This window comes from Amphiura filiformis, chromosome 2 (assembly GCF_039555335.1).
Source record: "Amphiura filiformis chromosome 2, Afil_fr2py, whole genome shotgun sequence".
Lineage (NCBI taxonomy): Eukaryota > Metazoa > Echinodermata > Ophiuroidea > Amphilepidida > Amphiuridae > Amphiura > Amphiura filiformis.
The window spans coordinates 23694681-23716836 of NC_092629.1; the positions used below are offsets into that span (position 1 = coordinate 23694681).

Consider the following 22156-nt stretch of genomic DNA (forward strand, 5'->3'; position numbering starts at 1 on the left):
ATCTATAGTGAGGGCTTCGGTGTGAACTGTTATCATCCAAAGTTAAAACCCCACATCGTCATATTCTAGCCCTACTTTCAGGCTCGTGTTTACATACATTTTAATACCAGCAACATGTATAGAAGAAGGCTAGATTGGCGATAAGTTACACCCTAGAGAATTAGCTTACATTTCTGTACATCTGCTGTTGATTCATCATCACTATCTTCATCATTACTACTGCTTTGGTGATCAGAGCTGTTGCCGTTACTAATGGCAGAAGATTTTTGTCCCTTGAACTTCTTGTTTTGGCCTAAATAGATAAAATAAATATAACAATACAAGATATTAGATTTGTTGCCCTGTAAACCTATTGATCTTTATAGCTTATTTTTAGCTGGAGGACACGAGTCCGGACTCAAAACCCGTTTCGAGTCCTCATTTTCATGGACTCGTACTTGTACTTGGATGTGATGGACTCGGGTTTGAACTCTGAGTCGGATAATTCCCCCAACAATGTCATCCACAAAGCAGGCTCTTAGGTCACTAACCTCACAAACTTAAAACCCCACAATGTCATACACTCATCCTACAAGGAGTCCACAAAAAAAGTATATCGAGATAAAAATTACTGCTTTGGCAAAACAACTTAAATATTTTGGAAAGAGTAATATGTCGCTAGAAAGGGCAGAATGTCCTCATCTACAGTACAGGCCCTACGGTGAACTGTTAACTCAAAAGTCAAAACCCCACAGTGTCATACACTCATCTATAGTGAGGGCTTCTATGTGAACTGTTATCTCCCAAAGTTAAAACCCCACATCGTCATATTCTAGCCCTACTTTCAGGCTCAGTGTTTACATACATTTTAATACCAGCAACATGTATAGAAGAAGGCTAGATTGGCGATAAGTTACGCCCTAGAGAAATAGCTTACATTTCTGTACATCTGCTGTTGATTCATCATCACTACTGCTTTGGTGGTCAAAGCTGGCCATGACGTAATTACTGATGGCAGAAGATTTTTGTCCCTTGAACTTCTTGTCTTGGCCTAAATAGATAAAATAAATATAACAATGCAAGATTTGTTGCCCTGTAAACCTACTGATCTTCCTAGCTTAGCTGGAGGATACGAGTCCGAACTCAAGACCCGTTTCGAGTCCTCATTTTCATGGACTCGGACTTGTTCTTGAATGTGATGGACTCGGGTTTGAACTCCGAGTCGGATAATTCCCCACAATGTCATCCACAAAGCCAGGGCTGTCAATTTTTGGAAAATGCTTGGCGGGAGAGTCGCAAAATGTCGAAATTTACAACTGCAAGCACCAAATAAATGTAGAATCTCGGTAGCGTACAACTCCAAAAAAAGTTGACCAGCAAAAAAAAAAAAGAAGGTTATCAGTCCTTCAAATAGTCGAATAGACCTACATTTTGACAATATTTGGCCCAATGCGAGAGATTTTAGGGGCTTGGTGGAAGCTTTTACATTTAAGAGGGCGATTTGACATGTTTGACGGGAGAGTTGACAGCCCTGACAAAGCAGGCTCTTAGGTGAACTAACCTCACAAAGTTAAAACCCCACAATGTCATACACTCATCTACAGGGTGTCCACAAAAAATGTATTATCGAGATAAAAATTACTGGTTTGGAAAAACAATTACTTTATATTTGGGAAAGAGTAATTAGTATGTCGCTAGAAAGGGCAGAATGTCCTCATCTACAGTACAGGCCCTACGGTGAACTGCAAACTCAAAAGTCAAAACCCCACAGTGTCATACACTATAGTGAGGGCTTCTATGTGAACTGTTACCTCCCAAAGTTAAAACCCCACATCGTCATATTCTAGCCCTACTTTCAGGCTCGTGTTTACATACATTTATATACCAGCAACATGTATAGAAGAAGGCTAGATTGGCGATAAGTTACGCCCTAGAGAATTAGCTTACATTTCTGTACATCTGCTGTTGATTCATCATCACTATCTTCATCATTACTACTGCTTTGGTGGTAAGAGCTGTTGACGTTACTAATGGCAGAAGATTTTTGTCCCTTGAACTTCTTCTTGTCTTGGCCTAAATAGATAAAATAAATATACAGGCATGAGAGTGGGGCTCTACCAAAAACGCGGAAAAACGAGGGAAGCCTAAAAAGCATCCAAATACGTGTATCATTCAAAATCAAGTCTATATTCAAGATGCGGAATTTGGCAACCCAGAAGCTTATAATGACATGCGAAAAATGCAACACGTGCGCTGAAAAGCATATTGATACTTGCACATGGGCGATAAAAGTCACCTACCACTTTTGAATCAATTTGATGCACGATAAGCTAAGGAATTTGTTCGCATTTGGATCGCTGATTCACGCCGATTCCACACCGATTTTCACTTTTCTGCCAGCAACATGACAGTGGGTTCAAATAGCATCATCACCACAGGTCCCAGTTCAAAACAAATGCGAAATAGGCATTACCGCTACGCCTTCACATTCACGATGATAATGCAGAGAACAAAGGTCACGATTGCCTCAGCATCAGTCGAAATCCCGGCCACTTTGTCAGACTAAGGTCACGACCGAAGGATCGCTAGGTTCATTTTCCAGTCGCTCTAAAAAATTGCAGATTTCGAAATTTGAAAAACGCGGAAATAGTTTTAGAAATGCGATTTTTGATAATTGAAAACGCGGAATTCCGCGGAAACGCAGAAATTTCTCATGCCTGAATATAACAATGCAAGATATTAGTTTGTTGCCCTGTAAACCTATTGATCTTCCTAGCTTAGCTGGAGGACACGAGTCCGGACTCAAGGCCCGTTTCGAGTCCTCATTTTCATGGACTCGGACTTGTTCTTGAATGTGATGGACTCTGGTTTGAACTCCGAGTCGGATAATTCCCCACAATGTCATCCACAAAGCCAGGGCTGTCAATTTTTGGAAAATGTTTGTCGGGAGAGTCGCAAAATGTCAAAATTTACAACTGCAAGCACCAAATAAATGTAGAATCTCGGTAGCGTACAACCTAGAAAAAAAGAAGAAGGTTATCAGCCCTTCAAATAGTCGAATAGACCTAAATTTTGACAATTTGTGGCCCAATGCGGGAGATTTTAGGGGCTTGGTGGAAGCTTTTACATTTAAGAGGGAGATTTGACATGTTTGACGGGAGAGCGGGAGAATGGGCGCCAATGCGTGAGACTCCCGTCCAATGCGGGAGAGTTGACAGCCCTGACAAAGCAGGCTCTTAGGTGAACTAACCTCACAAAGTTAAAACCCCACAATGTCATACACTCATCTACAGGGTGTCCACAAAAATGTATTATCGAGATAAAGATTACTGGTTTGGAAAAACAATTACTTTATATTTGGGAAAGAGTAATTAGTATGTCGCTAGAAAGGGCAGAATGTTCTCATCTACAGTACAGGCCCTACGGTGAACTGCAAACTCAAAAGTCAAAACCCCACAGTGTCATACACTCATCTATAGTGAGGGCTTCTATATGTGAACTGTTATCTCCCAAAGTTGAAACCCCACATCGTCAAATTCTAGCCCTACTTTCAGGCTCAGTGTTTACATACATTTATATACCAGCAACATGTATAGAAGAAGGCTAGATTGGCGATTTAGCCCTAGAGAATTAGCTTACATTTCTGTACATCTGCTGTTGATTCATCATCACTATCTTCATCATTACTACTGCTTTGGTGGTCAGAGCTGTTGACGTTACTAATGGCAGAAGATTTTTGTCCCTTGAACTTCTTGTCTTGGCCTATATAGATAAAATAAATATAACAATGCATTTGTTGCCCTGTAAACCTATTGATCTTTCTAGCTTAGCTGGAGGACACGAGTCCGGACTCAAGACCCGTTTCGAGTCAGGACTCAAGACCCGTTTCGAGTCCTCATTTTCATGGACTCGGACTTGTACTTGGATTTGATAGACTCGGGTTTGAACTCTGAGTCAGATAATTCCCCACAATGTCATCCACAAAGCAGGCTCTCAGGTGAACTAACCTCACAAAGTTAAAACCCCACAATGTCATACACTTATCTACAGGGTGTGCACAAAAAAAGCATTACCGTATCGAGATAAAAATTACTGCTTCAGCAAAACAACTTTATATTTGGGAAAGAGTAATTAATATGTCGCTAGAAAGGGCAGAATGTCCTCATCTACAGTACAGGCCCTACGGTGAACTGCTAACTCAAAAGTCAAAACGTACCCCACAGTGTCATACACTCATCTATAGTGAGGGCTTCTATGTGAACTGTTATCTCCCAAAGTTAAAACCCCACATCGTCATATTCTCATCTACAGTACTAGCACTACTTTCAGGCTCAGTGTTTACATACATTTTAATACTAGCAACATGTATAGAAGAAGACTAGAGTGGCGATAAATAAGTTAAGACCCGTTTTGAGTCCTCATTTTCATGGACTCGGACTTGTACTTGGATGTGATGGACTCGGATTTGAACTCTGAGTAGGATAATTCCCCACAATGTCATCCACAAAGCAGGCTCTTAGGTGAACTAGCCTCACAAACTTAAAACCCCACAATGTCATACACTCATCCTACAGGTTGTCCACAAAAAAAGTATATCGAGATAAAAATTACTGCTTTGGCAAAACAACTTTATATTTGGGAAAGAGTAATATGTCGCTAGAAAGGGCAGAATGTCCTCTTTCCAGTGGTATGCAGCTTGTGATGTTATTGACACAGCTCAGTGAACAACTAAACAGATATTAAGGGTACTGAAAACAACTGTCACAAATTTGTATGCTTGAGTACTGAGTAGCAAAGCTCAACCATGCAAGTGTGCAAAATGTCAAGTGCCTTTTGGTAAATTGCAAGTTTTATAATAACTACTGCAACATTGTAAATAACTTTGAACAAAACACAAGCTAACTCATGAACTATTAGGATTCTACATGAACTAGTACAAAAATCAATTTAACGACTAGAACATTAACAATCAGTGATATCATAACCTCACCGATGAAAAGCAAGTTAACAACATTATGTGTGCTAATCATGTAAACTAACAGGAAGACTTCTACCTCTTCCTTTTCTTCTTTGTGTATCGCTTCGCACCTGCCTGTGCTGTACCAAGGGTAGCCGAGGAAAACATAGCAATATCCCATACAACATCTTTCATGTAAAATGACATAAACACAGGGATGTAAGTAACCCTGAAGAAAAAATACGGAAAATACGAAAAAAACGCGTAAATTTGGGCTAAAAAGCCCGAAATGGGCTGAAAATAAAAGAAATTGCGTAAATCTGGACTACAAAAATTACAGAATTCTGTAAAAATACAGAAAACTTACATCCCTGTAAACATTGTTTCTGATGCCCAGAAAGCTGATCTCATTATTTCTTCCAATTTCACTCCCTGAAACAATGCCCATGAAGAAGCAAGACCTCTAGTATCATGTGCTCTAGCCAAACTGATGTCTTCTTCTCCGGCTTTGACAGTCTGAACGATCCATCAATAAATTGTTTCCTTAGACGGACCACGCACATCTCCCTCAAGAAAAGTGGAGATTCTTTTGACCTAGCAACTTTGGTTCTTTCCAAATAAATTGCTACTGCTCTATACATGGGCACAAGCTCATCTTCCACTGAAGTGTACTGATCAAAACTGGATAGGAATATATCTTCCCCAGGGTGTTTCAATGATTCATTCTTGGCTATTCTTGGCCCTTGCAGTGCCTGTTTCAAGAACCATCTCTATGGGTCGGACTTTCATCCACACAGCCGTACATGTTTGGAATAGCTTTTGAATAAGCAGAGTACACCAGCATCTTATGTCACTCATCTGAGGCTTCTCCCCAGCACTCCAGTTTTCCTCTTGCTGTGAACCACTGATTAGGCCATAGGGTTTGCTATCATAGTGCAATGCTGCCTATGTTAGTTTTGAATTTTTCACTCCTTATGACATGGTCTCAGATTTGAAGCAGGTTTCACTGCCAAACTGTGTAAAAATTCACCCCAGAGTGAAAATAGCTATGTTTAATGTCTAAGGTGTCTTTTCTAGGGTAAAATTGTTTGTAGAACATGATTTTTTTTGTCAAAACGCGTGCATCGTACATCGTTTTGATTTGTGGCCGATTTTGCCCGAAAAACGCACTTTTTGGGTGACAAAAATTTTCACATGCCAACTTTGTATACTCATGGAGTCTACAATATACATAGATATGGCCCTTTAAAATGTTAACATATCAGCTGAGGGTACTATTTGATGGATTCAGGTATTTGTTTTGTGATTGACTTAATCATTTGCGCGCCAGAATCATTGAAATATGACATGCCTCGTGACAATTGACATGCCAAAATAAGCCGCTTTCGGCAAAAAAATTGATTTGAAAAATCATAACTCGTGATAGGAAGGTGCTACAGTGATGGTTGACCTACCAGTCTATGCAGTATTGAATGGGCTTTCATTTGATACATAACTTTATTCATTTTAACTAAGGGAAAGACTTGCAAAATGTAATAATGTTTCCCCTACCCCTTAAAATTTTGATGTGTGTAAAAATTCCCGCCATTTATAAAAATCGGGATTACAAGAAAACTACAAGAGCTATAGGCTTGAAAAACTAATCAGTTATGCACAGTATAAGTTCCTACTTGGGTATAACATTAATATCTTTCCATTCCTTCTCAATTTTCTTTTCTAATTTTTTTATCAATTTGTGACATCTGTAAATTACGTAAAATTTGGCATTTCGAAAAATCGCAAAAAAAAAAATATGAGGGCGACATGTTTAAAAAACTAATCAGTTATTCCCATGATACAGTACTACAGGGATATAGTACCAAACTTGTGCTACAATGCATATTTTTTGAGTTCTAATTTTTTTATCAAATTGACTCGCCACCACATTTTTGAGCAAAATCTGGAACAATTAGTACCTGTAATATTGCGCAATCATGTGACCTATATTCAATGTGTGCGCACCAATCAGATGTCAGACTTGCACTACAACATGATGTGAGCCTTGCAGAGCCTTTATAAGTGTGCCAATAGAGTTCAAATATGTTGTGATGATGTTGTCACTTATGGATCTCATATTTTTATTTCCGTCAAAAGCAGATGCCTCTACTGTAATGCTCATATCAGGAAAACAATGACAGATTTTGCATTTCTGACTTCAGAAAAACTAATCAGTTATTCCCATGATACAGTACTACAGGGATATAGTATCAAACTTGTGCTAAAATGCATATTTTTGAGTTCTAATTTTTTATCAAATTGACTCGCCACCCCATTTTTGAGCAAAATCGGGAACAATTAGTACCTGTAATATTGCGCAATCATGTGACCTATATTCAATGTGTGTGCACCAATCAGATGTCAGACTTGCACTACAACATGATGTGAGCCTTGCAGAGCCTTTATAAGTGTGCCAATAGAGTTCAAATATGTTGTGATGATGTTGTCACTTATGGATCTCATATTTTTATTTCCGTCAAAAGCATATGCCTCTACTGTAATGCTCATATCAGGAAAACAATGACAAATTGTGCATTTCTGACTTCAGAAATGAATTCTGCACAAAATTTCAGTCTAGAAAACATATTTAAAACAATATTTTTTAAAACTTTATATTTTGCCATTTTTGGCAGTCAAACCTGCTTCAAATCTGAAACTGTGTCTTATGGACTATTGTTCACTTCAGCATTTTATTATTTTATTAAAAAAAAAAAAATTCTCTATTACCTTTCCCATTCTTTTCCCATCTAAAATGTTTTTTATCTGGACAGGGCATGTATTTCGCTAACTCTATGCCCTGAAGCAACTGCTACCAAAAACACAGTTTTCCATGTAACATATTTAATATCTGCTGTTTGCATTGGTTCAAATTGTTCTTTTAACAGCATGTTTAACACAAGGGGTAGACTCCAAATAGGAGCTAATGTTTTCTTTTTGGTCTTAAGTTATGCATGCCTGCAGTTAGACCTGACAAATCTTTATTTTCTCCTGAGGTAATTATACCATCAAAACCTTTGCGGATCAAGAAAATTGCTGATCTATATCCAGCTATTGTAGAGTAAACTTAAACTTGTCAAATAACTCTTGCAGAAAATCTACTATTTGACTCACAGTCGCAGAAGAGGGATCTGTATTCCGCTCTTCACACCAATCACAGAATCTTCTGAGTCTGGCATCATATGTTTTAGACTTGTTCTTTCTTCTGGCTGCTGCCATAATTTCTACAGCCCTCTCAGAAAATCATGTCTCAATTTTCTGTTTTTGGACAGCCTCCATGCTACTAACTTTGCGAGGCTGGATCTGGATGCAGCAATCTTCCTCGATCTTGGAATAAGAGATCCTCTCTGATTGGCCGTTTTCTTGGAAGATCTATGGTTAGGTCTAGCATTGTTGGAAACCACACTTGTCTCGGCCACATTTGGGCAATTAATATTACTACGCATTCCTCCATCATTATTTTTCTCAGTACTCTTGGCAGGAGGATTGGAGGTGGGAAGGCATATGCTTCAATCCCCTCCCAACATATCGTGAATGCATCGACTGCTAGTGCATTTTGTTCTTTTCCCAGTGAACAAAATACCGGACATTTCTTGTTTAATTTGTTGCAAACAAATCGATATTCGGCTTTTCCCATATTTAAAATATTGATGCACAACCATGTTTGGTAGCAACCACTGTGTGTGTTTTATGGGATTCCCCCTGGATAGGCAGTCTGCTATAACATTTAAGCTCCCGGATATATGTGTTGCCTTCAGGCATATGTGATGATCCCGGCACCAATTGAGTAACTCCCATGCCAGGAAACACAGCTCTGGTGACCTTGTTCCACCTTCTTTTACCAGCAAGTACGACACAACTGTTGTGTTGTCCGACTGTCTTGTACTCTACTTTTCACAAAATGTTGAAGTCCTAAGAACATGGTTCTCATTTCCAGCCAATTTATGTGCCGTGTCTCTGTTTTAAGGGGTCCCAAAGTCAGCTTATCTGCTCGTTTTCTAAGTGGGCTCCCCACCTCAGTTTTGAGGAATCTGTGATCAATGTCATCTGTGCATTTTGGAGACATAATCTTGCACCTTTCATCACATTCTCCTGTAACGTCCACCATTTCAGATGTGGTATCAGACTTTTTCAAATCTCTATTAAAAATTCTAGGCTCTGATATTTTGGACGCCACTGACTTAACAAATACATCTGAACTGGCCTCATGAAGAGGCGGCCCAATGGTACAATTTCTATGCATGCTGCAATAGGCCTAATATCATTAGCAATTTCTGTACTGGCAGGAATTGCGGAACCTCTCCACTGACGGTGTCACCACACCTGCCCTCAAATTGAATTTCATCCCTAAGTAGTCTAAGATTTGGGTCGGTTTCAACACAGATTTTTCCCAGTTTATTACAATGCCTAGTTCCTGGGTCAAGTTTATTGTCTTCTGAATTGCTTTGACTGCGTCTTCTCGACTTGTTGCACTGATTAACCAATCGTCGAGAAACTGTGACATGTGAATTTGATGGGAATGAAGGTATGCGCCCACTCTGGCACCCACTACTGACATTATTTTTGTCAAGACCCTTGGGGCTGATGTCGGTCCGAAACATAGTACTTTGTACTGATAACACCGCTTTGCTACTGAAAATCTCAGGAATTTTCGGTGACTCGGATGAACAGGGATCTGGAAATATGCATCTTTCAGATCCATTTTTCCTGCCCAATCTCTGGGGTTTAGAGAATGCATAATTGTTCGTATACTGTCTGCATTTTGAACTTTTCTTTCCGAATGAACATGTTTAACGGCTTGACGTTCAGAATTGGGCGCATACCTCCCCCTTTCTTGGGGATTATGTATAGACGAATGTAGAATCCTTTGTGTGCCTGATTTTCTGATTTTAATTCGATAGCGCCTTTTGTTAATAAAGAATCCATCTCATCTAACAAATATTTTCTTGAAATAGGGTCTGATGGTAATCTTGTCTCCCTGACACAGCTGAATTCTGGTGGCTGGTTACGAAGTCTATCATGTACCCTTGATTGAACGTTTTGAATACCCATTGATCGGGTGTTATTTCTTGCCATTTTGCACGAATTGTTGTAACCTCCCCTTATTAAAGTTGATCTTTGTGGGAGAATGTCATTGTTTGAAGCCTCCTCTCTTGGAATAGGGAAAGGGCTTCTGTTTCCTGTCACTAGGCAAGACTGTGTTAAAAGTCACTTTACGATCCTGTTGTTACATGATGTTTGCCGCAATGAAAAAAAAAATAATAATAATGAGGCTGTGCCTGTCTCTCATATCCTTTCTGGAGGGCAGGCTTCTTTGGGGGGGCCATCTTTCACATCACCTGAGAACCCCTGTTACTTTGGGATATTGAATTTAGTTGAGTCATAGTCTGATGTTTCTTTAGCATCCCTTGACAATGATGCATACTTGTGCCTAACTTCGGAAAATTCGCCATGAAATAATTCACCGCCCACCATCAGTTTCTTCATTAGGTCTTTGTGTGCATTATGGTCTTTGAAGGTAACCTGAGATAGATATATACGGCGTCGGGCCAGTACACTACGTGCTGTGACGCGTAATGCACAATCTGCGATAGAATCTAGGGTCTGAACAGCGCCATGTAACAGATTCGCTGCTTCATCTGTCCTATATTTATCAGGGTCATTTAGTATGGTGTTGGCCGCATTTACTATAAGTAGGGGGTGTGTTATTTTGCAAATTTAAACTTTTTAATATGAATTGCAGTTCAAAACATGGTATCAACATTAGAAATCAAGAATATGAAAGAATTTTATTCAAAAAAGATTTCTAACCCCCCTGTACATGCCCCTTGAAAATTTTGAAACAAGGTTTCCGAATTCGGCAGGCTTGTATACTTACTGCATGTAGCAGACGACATTAATGGAAGTTCAAATGGTTGTGAACACTTGATTAATGTGCTTTTCGCTAAAACTATGGGTTTTGTATGTGGCCTTCTTGATTAGCTAGTGTGAAATTAGTTCCACATGATGATATTTGAGCAATTTTGGACATTTAGGGGGGGGCTATAGGTTTATTAGTGTGGTGTAAAAAGTGAGTAGGCCTATCTTTGTGATCTTAGAAGCAGCAAGTGGAGTAGAAACTAAAACACTTGTCATCACAGATCAAACAGCTCATAGTGTAGGTGTAGAAAGTCTTATTGATGAAAGGCTGGATTCTGGGTTTATGTCTGATCATCTTTTCTGTAAGGTGTAGGCCCTAAGGTCCGTATGCACAAAAGAGTTAGACTGGTCTAAGTGGAACTGAGTTCCAACAGGAATGGTCTTTTACTCTTATTTTTACTTCATAGAGTAGCTAGCAAATTCTAAAGATTTACATGCAAAGTTAAAAAATAATACAAAATAGCTTAAGAAAATATAAAGGGAAATGTCACTTGTCCTGGGACTAAATTCCACTTAGACAATTTAGGTCTAACTTTAGACCCGATCTAACTCATTTGTGCATACGGACCTAAGATTAAGAGTCTTACCAAGCACGTAATTGAGAACAGAATAGGTAGACAAGATAATGCCCAAGAATAATTACTCAACTACTGCCTCATCGTCGAGCAGTTTGACTCAACAGGCACTTGGCTGCATACAAAGTTAATAAATCATGGAACAAGTCCAATGAAACATCCACATTTCCCAGTGAGCCTGAAGGACAAACGCTTTAATGACTTTAATGATATAACTCTAGCTATTTACAGGATCTTCAAAAGTAGGCCATATATGAACACATACTTGCATGCATTGCCAGTGCATCTTGGATCTGGACTCCCTGAAAACCATACAGTCTTACTATACAGGAGCTCTGATTAGTTTACATCATATTATAGAGCCATATTTTTCACTAACTAAACTTGAACAGTTACAACCTGCTCAAAACTGATACCAGCCTTTTATCAACTTTATGATGACTAATTGCACAATAATCCCAAGAACCTTCTTAACATCAACATACCAGCATTCTCCTTTGTGTCAATGGACAGATTCCAGCAAATCAAGTACATGTATGATAATAACATATTATGATAGGCCTACTCGTTTAAAGTAGCAGAATCCTTCTCATATATGAAGCCACAAAGATGAAGATGATCGACCATGTCTTGTTCCGGGTTTCAGAAGGAGACAGTTTTACCTTTGGGGAATGTGATCTTACAGCTGAGCATGCCATAGGCCTATCTTCCATGGATCCAGAGAAGCTTGACAAGCCAGCGATCCAAAACCTTGCAGCTGGGTATCTTGAAGTATCTTGAAGGGACACAAGTCTTTCACTTCTTAAATCAAGTGATGTTTGCAATTAAAAGATCATAGCAAACTGTGTGTGAAATATAATGCCAAAAACCTGAACCTCTATTTGAGGAATGTGATGTCGAAGGCAGACTGCAGCTGGATGAATGGACTTAAATATGAAGCATTGTACTCTCTTCTAGACAAATAAAACGTGATTTTATCTTCCAGCTGATAAGCTGTTTATGTTATTGTCGACACATTTGATCAAACACAGCATTTACAATACAAAATAATCATTAAACAGGCTCATGAACCTCAATTTCTTTCAGTTTCTATGATAACCTACTTCATTAAGCAATGTGCAAGGCTGCCGAATTCGGCAACCTTGTTACCAAATCTTCAAGGGGCATGTACAGGGGGGTTAATCTACTTAAATTTATTTTTAATGATCATATTCTTCTTTAGTATAGTCGATACCATATTTTCAGCAGCAATTCATAAAAAGTTGGAATTATCACACCCCCCTACTATAAGCAATCCATTAAAAGCTGCTCGTAAATTGACTCGAGCTGATTCATCACATTTTCCAAGTTCATTTCTTGCCACCCTAATTTCTTGGTGTTTAAAAATGGGAGCCTTATCACGTGTGGAACTGCTGGGAGCAATCTTGGTGTGCATGTTTTTGGCCCGGCTCCTATCATAGCCATGTATTCTGGGTCGATCTTTGGCACCCTACTATACTTCTCAACGTCTTCCTCGTTAACCAAAAAATGGCGACTATTGACTGAGGTTGACGTACTTATTTGACCTTTTTCCATAAATGTCTCAATCTTCTCCCATATCCTTCATCATTCCCTCTAAAGGTAGTTCAGGAACTTGGGGTTTTGATTGACCTTTTTGAAATGATTTGGCTGAGAAAGAGGTATGACTCTGGGACTCCAAACCTTCCCCTAACAAGTCATCATAGTATGAAGGCAATTGGCGAAGGACCGATACCACTGCACATCATCAATTAGGCTTCTCGATCCTGTCATAACGGATTCCCTCACGCTTCTTGCCTCGTCGTCAGCTTCCTTCCTCTGACCGAAGGCCAGGGACGGATTTAAGCAGTGGCCCGGGGCCAGTGAACTTTGCGTCGGGCCAGTAAACTTCCAACAATGCTGGCCCGGTGGGCCACTAGATTTCTGAGCCTGATATAAAACTTATGAGACCGTATCAGTGATGGTCATATTTACAGTTGTCTGCTCTTCCTGTCACTTGAAAATTATATCTTTATTCAATGTTTTTTTTTGTATAATATTTATTTTCTTATTCTTGCGTTGCTAGCAAGTTGGAAATATCTGCCGCTTTTTACGATGATAGTAGGCCTATGTATACTACTTAGCTCTTCCATGCGCTACATATCTGATGCTGATAGCGATACCGCAAATACCGCCTAGTTTGAAACTTTCGGAACTAATAAAGGCAGGACTGAACTTGTGTTAGTGACTACACTCTCTACATTGAGTACATTCAGTACAAAACAAATTAAAATGTTAAGGTTTGCTTGACTTTAAGGGCTCGGACAGTGACGTTTCCACATATTTTTTGTGGGACCTGGGAGCACATCAGACATATCGAATTGCATTTTGAAAACGAGGAATATCAAATAATTTTGATTTTTTGATATATGCGATATGATACACATTGTATGATGACAAATGATTAAAAATTGATATAGATTTTTCCCCAAAAGCGCCAACAAAAGTTGGGTTTTTTTGCAGTAGAACATATTGAAAAAGCTGGGCCAGTAAATTTATTGCAGGGCCACTAGATTAGCCATTTCACTGGCACGGAGGGCCAGTAGAAAACTGAAACCTAAGTCTGTCCCTGCCGAAGGCCTATCCTGATACTCAGACTGAAGACCATCCCTGAATTATCAGCATGGACATCTAAGGCTATCGAGTCTTGGTCATCCTTGATATCATCATTTGACTCTTTGTACTCAAATTTACTTGAACTGGAATGACTATACCAGACCATCCTGGTTGTGCAAATTCCTCACTAGACCCTGCTGAGGGGGCTTGTCCTCCCCTATGGGTAGTAATTTCTGATCGTACCATTGATACAGCATTTTCCATGAAGGATTTAAATTTTTTTTCAGAATTTTGCCCTGTACCGTGAGTTTCACTGATTGATTTACTATTTTCCACATTAGAAGCAGCTTTAGTTTTACTAGTTTTATCACTTGAATTTTGCACTACTTTTTCCAGTACTAGCCTGAGCAGGACTGGATTTATTTGCCGTTTTTTTCACATTTTTTCCAACGGCTTTGGACTCTGATGGAGTGTCTTTTACTTTATCACTTCCGTCCAAGATTCTATATATCTTCATACACAACTGTCCTGCAGGTGAGGTCACAATTGTAACTAGAGCTACTGTGGCTCACGAGCCACGAATGTCAGGCGGTGATTGATTCTGATTAGCATAGTTTGACCTTAGACCTCGGATAAACTCATGCTATACTCCCCAAGTGTCAAGGATCATTTTCTGCAAGTTACAGCTCGATTGGAGCAACATTAAATTTGACCTGACCTTTGACCTCGGATGACCTTTGCGGTTTTATACTCCTGAGGTATTAGGGATTGTGTTCCCGGAGTTACAGGCTGATCGGAGTAACTTCAAATTTGACCTGACCTTTAACCTTGGATGACCTTTGCGGTTTTATACTCCTGAAATGTCGGGGATCATTTTGACCTGACCTTTGACCTCGGATGACCTTTGCGGTTTTATACTCCTGAGGTATTAGGGATTGTGTTCCCGGAGTTACAGGCTGATCGGAGTAACTTTAAATTTGACCTGACCTTTGACCTCTGATGACCTTTACGGTTGTATACTCCTCCAGTGTCAGGGATTGTTTTCCCTGAGTCACAGGCTGTTTGGAGCAACTTAATATTTGACCTGACCTTTGACCTCGGATGACCTTTGCGGTTTTACACTCCTGAAGTGTCGAGGATCATTTTTCCTGAGTTGCAGCTCAATCGGAGCAACTTAAAATTTGACCTGACCTTTGACCTCAGATGACCTTTATGGATTTATACTCCTTAAGTGTCAGGGATTGTTTTCCCTGAGTTACAGGCCAATTGGAGCAACTTTAAATTTGACCTGACCTTTGACCTCGGATGACCTTTGCAATTTCATATTCCTCAATTGTCAGTGATCATTTTCTCGGAGTTACAGCCCCATCGGATTAACTTTGAATTTGACCTGACTCCCCCTCCTCCCCTACCCACGCTGCCCTCCCACTTTCCCATATAACCAAGCAAAAGTGCATTCCTAACAGAGTTCCCCATGCCTATTACTTGGTCCATATAGCAAATAGCCCCCCAAAAAAAAAAAAAGAAAGAAAATCTTATGTGAGATCCACTGTCAGCTATCTTCCCAAAACCACACCACTGCCCCTACAGTAGACAATCTCTGACATGTTCAGTTTGGTCTAGACTGTGGTTAAGACTTAATATGTTGAGACTTTCAAAATATTTACTATGCTTATCTCTCGTTATCAAAACAGCAGACAAGCTGTCTCCCCGCCTAAGTTATCTGCAAAATTGCTGCCTCTAATGATAGCTGCTTCATTACATTTCACACAAATATTTTCACAAAATGACCCCTATCAAGCCTTACATGAACTTTGACCCCAATCTGTGGTACAACTTATTTGAAGCTTGGGCCAGAGGTTCTTGCTGACCATGTTTGGTGGTCATAGCATGTCATTTAAAGGAGCAGTAGCATTTTAAAGATTTTCACAAAATGATCCCTAATAACCCTTATGTGACCTTTGACCCCTATCCGTGTAGAAGTTATATTAAGCTTGGGTCAGTGCTTCTTGTGGCCAAGTTTGGTCAAAATTGGTGCAAGCGTCTGGCACTAGTAGCAATTTTTGGTTCTACTAAAGAAGAAAGAAAGAAAGAAAGAAAGAAAGAAGAAGATTTGAGAGCTTCACAGTATATCAGGCGGATAAATCCGCCTGACATAATAATATATAAGCTCAGATACTCACAATCTAAGGTTGTTGAATTCGGCACCTTATTATACACGTGTATATATATACACACAGAAATGCGCCGGAAATCAGTTTTTCTACCGACTACCTTGCGTAGTTATGGTACAGTAACTGAAAAAACTTATATATCAAGTTTCTTTAGGGTCAAAATCTTAATAATAACAACAAATTGTCACAATTTTCTTGGTCTCCGAACGGCATGAAATGCGCGCCCGAAGTAGATTGGATTACTACGTGCACTTGGTGTATAGTCACGGAAAGTACCGCTAATATCGGTAAAAATTCAAAGATTTTAGTGTTGGGCGATGTCAGGTGGGTTGTCTAGTAGAAACCATAATGTTACCCAGAGGTAAGTATATTAATTGCAGCGAAAAGCTGCATACGACTGGAAAGAGGACATTCTGCCCTTTCTAGTGACATATTACTCTTTCCCAAATATTATTTTGCCACACACTTGAGGACACACTGTACAGTACAGGCCCTACGGTGAACTGTTAACTCAAAATACAAAACCCCACAATGTCATACACTCATCTATAGTGAGGGATTCTATGTGAACTGTTACCTCCCAAAGTTAAAACCCCACAGTGTCATATTCTCATATCTAGCTTTAGGCTCGTGTTTGCGTAATTCAAAATCCCACAATGTCACACACTCTACAGTACAGGCCCTATGGTGAACTGTTAAAGCCGCATTGTAATATTCCGCCAAAATTTACATTTGCATTATTTTGGTCTCAAAGTGACAAACACCCAATTAAAACGGCCCACAACTCCTTACATGCAACAGGACACCTTATAACAAGAAATTTGCACTTAATACACAAACGGCTATTTACATGGATTTCAATGGGGATTTAGCTGGTCGCCACCGACAAATTAAGGATAATGTGCGAATTTTGTCAAATCCACAACATTTGTGGATTAGCTGTTGTTAGCCTATGTTAATTAGGCTAATACAACCACAATAAAACCATAATTAGCGATTTCTATTTTTTTCATGGTTCACTGCATCCAGATGTTACAATGCGGCTTTAACTCAAAACTCAAAACCCCACAATGTCATACACTCATCTATAGTGAGGGCTTCTATGTGAACTGTTACCTCCCAAAGTTAAAACCCCACATCGTCATATTCTAGCCCTACTTTCAGGCTCGTGTTTACATACATTTATATACCAGCAACATGTATAGAAGAAGGCTAGATTGGCGATTTAGCCCTAGAGAATTAGCTTACATTTCTGTACATCTGCTGTTGATTCATCATCACTATCTTCATCATTACTACTGCTTTGGTGGTAAGAGCTGTTGGCGTTACTAATGGCAGAAGATTTTTGTCCCTTGAACTTCTTCTTGTCTTGGTCTAAATAGATAAAATAAATATAACAATGCAAGGTATTAGTTTGTTGCCCTGTAAACCTATTGATCTTTCTAGCTTAGCTGGAGGACACTAGTCCGGACTCAAGACCGCTTTGAGTCCGGACTCAAAACCCGTTTCGAGTCCTCATTTTCATGGACTCGGACTTGTACTTGGATGTGATGGACTCGGGTTTGAACTCTGAGTCGGATAATTCCCCACAATGTCATCCACAAAGCAGGCTCTTAGGTGAACTAACCTCACAAACTTAAACCCCACAATGTCATACACTCATCTATAGTGAGAGCTTCTATGTGAACTGTTACCTCCCGAAGTTAAAAACCCAACTCGTCATATTCTAGCCCTACTTTCAGGCTTGTGTTTACATACATTTATATACCAGCAACATGTATAGAAGAAGGCTATATTGGCAATTTAGCCCTAGAGAATTAGCTTACATTTCTGTACATCTGCTGTTGATTCATCATCACTATCTTCATCATTACTACTGCTTTGGTGGTCAGAGCTGTTGATGTTACTAATGGCAGAAGATTTTTGTCCCTTGAACTTCTTCTTGTCTTGGTCTAAATAGATAAAATAAATATAACAATGCAAGATATTAGATTTGTTGCCCTGTAAACCTATTGATCTTCCTAGCTTAGCTGGAGGACATGAGTCCGGACTCAAGACCCGTTTCGAGTCCTCATTTTCATGGATTCGGACTTGCACTTGGATGTGATGGACTCGGGGTTGAACTCGGAGTCGGATAATAAATTTTATTCCCCACAATGTCTTCCACAAAGCAGGCTCTTAGGTGAACTGAAATCCCAATATGTACAATGTCTATCATACACTTATCTTATTAGTTTGTTGCCCTGTAAACCTATTGATCTTTCTAGCTTAGCTGGAGGACACTAGTCCGGACTCAAGACCCGTTTCGAGTCCGGACTCAAAACCGTTTCGAGTCCTCATTTTCATGGACTCGGACTTGTGCTGGATGTGATGGACTCGGGTTTGAACTCTGAGTCGGATAATTCCCCACAATGTCATCCACAAAGCAGGCTCTTAGGTGAACTAACCTCACAAACTTAAAACCCCACAATGTCATACACTCATCTATAGTGAGAGCTTCTATGTGAACTGTTATCTCCCAAAGTTAAAACCCCACATCGTCATATTCTAGCCCTACTTTCAGGTTCAGTGTTTACATACATTTATATACCAGCAACATGTATAGAAGAAGGCTAGATTGGCGATAAGTTACGCCCTGGAGAATTAGCTTACATTTCTGTACATCTGCTGTTGATTCATCATCACTATCTTCATCATTACTACTGCTTTGGTGGTCAGAGCTGTTGCCGTTACTAATGGCAGAAGATTTTTGTCCCTTGAACTTCTTCTTGTCTTGGCCTAAATAGATAAAATAAATATAACAATGCAAGATATTAGATTTGTTGCCCTATAAACCTATTGATCTTCCTAGCTTAGCTGGAGGACACGAGTCCGGACTCAAGACCCGTTTCGAGTCCTCATTTTCATGGATTCAGACTTGCACTTGGATGTGATGGACTCGGGGTTGAACTCGGGAGTCGGATAATAAATTTTATTCCCCACAATGTCTTCCACAAAGCAGGCTCTTAGGTGAACTGAAATCCCAATATGTACAATGTCTATCATACACTTATCTAAAGTGCAGGCTCCTAGGCGAATTGTTACTTCACAAAGTAAGAACCCCACAATGTCATACACTCATCTAGTGCAGGCTCTAATGTGAACTTGAACTGTTACCTCACAAGTCAAAACCACACATGTCATATCCACTCATTCACAGTACAGGCCCTATACGGTGAACTGTTAACTCAAAACCCCACAAGGTCATACACTCATCTATATTACAGGCCCTACGATACGGTGAACTGTTAACTCAAAGATGAACTTGAACTGTTACCTTTGCTTAGGAAAATCCGCAATCGCGGAAAATAACATGTTTTCAGCGGAATCTGCGTCCATGCACGAATTGGTGAACAATTACAGAAATTCGCGGATCTGATATATATTTTGACCTAAAAACTAAAGCTTGTCTCCAAAATGCATTTTCAGCCCTCAGTAAACATCAAAATCCATTTTTCAAAACATATTTCATATTAATCATGTACATTCAACATTAGCAGTGTCACTGTCAGTTACATTTTGTCACACATCTTCCCTGTGTATTTTGCACCGCGGAATCTTGCGGAATGGGCGATTTTTACGGATTTAGGCGGAAAATCACGATTTCTTGAGGTGCTTGAAACACGCAGAATCTGGAAAAAAGCACGTGGAAATCGCTGTTAAAGAACGCAGATTCTCCCAAGGCCTACTTTTACCTCACAAAAGCAAAATCCCACATGCACTCATCTACAGTGAAGGATCCTAGGTGAACTGTTAAAGTTAAAACCCCAAAATGTCATACACTCATCTCAGTACAGGTTCCTACTTGAACTGCTACTTCACAAAATTAAAACCCAATGTCATACACTCATCTACAAGCCAGGTTCATTCAGGAACTGTTACCTCTCAAAATTAAAACCCCACAATGTCAAGCACTCATCTACAAGCCGGGCTCATCGACAAACTGTTACCCCACAAAAATAAAACCCCAGAATGTCATACACTCATCTACAGTACAGGCTCCTAAGTGTCCACCAAGACAGTGGCCATCACCACCTCCCAGAGGCCTACAAGAGATTGATTGAGTCACATGATTCGACTAACATCAATCTACCATGTGACTCAATCCATGCTAATCAAGTCAGCCGATCTACATCTCAGTGCTGAAGAGGCCATCTTAGTATGAGGTACAAAAAAAATTCATGTAAGGGAAACTTTAATTTACTTGTGTGGAAACTGTTAAAATTTAAACCAAAGAATGCCCTAGGTGTACTGTTACCTCATAAAGTTAAAACCCCACAATACCATTCACTCCTTTCCTTCCTTATTTCTGTAAGTGCCTCCGTTATTTATATAATATTGAATGGCTTTGAGGGTGATACAAGAAAATATTGCTCGAGCTATAAAAATATTTTTATAGCGAGAGCAATATTCTTGTATCACCCGAAAAAAGTTTCATTCAATATTATTATTATTATTTATATCAGGCTGACTTGCTCTGGAAATCAAATTTTACTTACCTAGCTTAGTTTAGCAACTTTAGCTTGATCCTTTAATAATAAAAAATGTTCTTCAATCCAATTTCCAAATTAAAAAGTTTCCAAACAGGTCAAAGATAAAGTTGTAAACAGTTCAAGTCTCTCAAATTCTCTCGGCCTCTGCGACATAATAAGCTCAAACCAAACCTTTTGATAGTAATCCAGTACTTAATCCAGTTGGTGAATAAGCTCAAACCAAACCTTTTGATAGTAATCCAGTACTAAATCCAGTTGGTGAGCTTTGATCAAACAGGAAACACACCCGATTTCTCCAGTACATGAGTAGGCCTATTATTACCATGTATACCTACGAGTGTAAGCTACCGAATTATTCCAAATCATCGGGTTTGCCTTTTACTTGCAGGTACGCTGTTAGAATATTCACTGATTTCTTTATAGCTTTGATAGTATTTTCTGCATCCTTCTTTCGTAAGATTTCGGCATATTCCTCTTCGCTCAAACTTACGAATCTCCCGCTGACAGCTGCCATATTTGTTGTCATGGTTGTGTGGAGGTGCTGTCATACGACAATGCTCCGTTGAGCGGATAAATAACACGCAAATTCGTATACACCCGAAACTCACGGATATCATCAACGATCGTAAATATTTTCATGAATAGTCTCAAATGCCCGGATGCGTACAATATTATTTTTAATATTCATCACATCCGGGAACTTTACAGAAACTTTGCAATACACAGATTTATTTTGCTACTCGGAAGCCTGATATAAATAATAATAACGGATGATGAACCCAAGTTGATATTTTTGACCAAAAATCAGAAATAGAAAATATTTGACAAATGTAAGATGCTATTTTTTCACTTTAATCAAAGGTCATTGAAAAAAAACAAGAAGATTTTTAGTTGAGTTGTCTCCTCCGAAAGTATAGATTTGATTGTTTCCTATAAATCACTGCAATTTTCATTGTAAACATGGGTAGAAATGGCAACTTTTAAAAAAAAAAGGGTTATTTTAAAACCTAGACCATTTTGTTTGGTTTCACGCCACAGCTGTTTCCATGGTGTGCGCCTTTCACACTGGTGCACGCTTAACTCTACCCATAATAATTGCGATCGCATCTCAAATGCGCAGGAAGCAGTGCTGGCTGATCAAGCGGGAAATTTCCTCTCAGTTTATTGTGAAAACAATATTGAAGAATCAGACAACACCTATTAATATTTAAGAATATTTAAACTGTAAATTTAAAGACTCTGAAAGAAAACGTGTCAGGGTACAAAATATTTAACAGACATGCTCACCTCAAACCCAAAGCAAAATGTATTTGATGTTCACTACTTAAACATTTGAATAGCTTCTCCAAAAATTGACCAAACAGACTACATGTG

The 22156-nt window shown here is 39.3% G+C and overlaps 1 protein-coding gene across 1 annotated transcript in view; it reads right to left on the reverse strand.

Moving 5' to 3' along the window:
* The window catches only part of LOC140139186 (uncharacterized), a 36403-nt gene that overhangs the window by 9804 nt on the left and 4443 nt on the right, over positions 1 to 22156 (reverse strand). The window contains exons 5-11 of the mRNA XM_072160970.1: positions 18903 to 19028; positions 18077 to 18202; positions 17499 to 17624; positions 3619 to 3741; positions 1927 to 2052; positions 917 to 1030; positions 170 to 292 (exon numbers count right to left, since the gene is read on the reverse strand). Coding sequence (XP_072017071.1) covers positions 170 to 292; positions 917 to 1030; positions 1927 to 2052; positions 3619 to 3741; positions 17499 to 17624; positions 18077 to 18202; positions 18903 to 19028 — 864 coding nt within the window. The remainder of the gene's footprint in view (positions 1 to 169; positions 293 to 916; positions 1031 to 1926; positions 2053 to 3618; positions 3742 to 17498; positions 17625 to 18076; positions 18203 to 18902; positions 19029 to 22156) is intronic.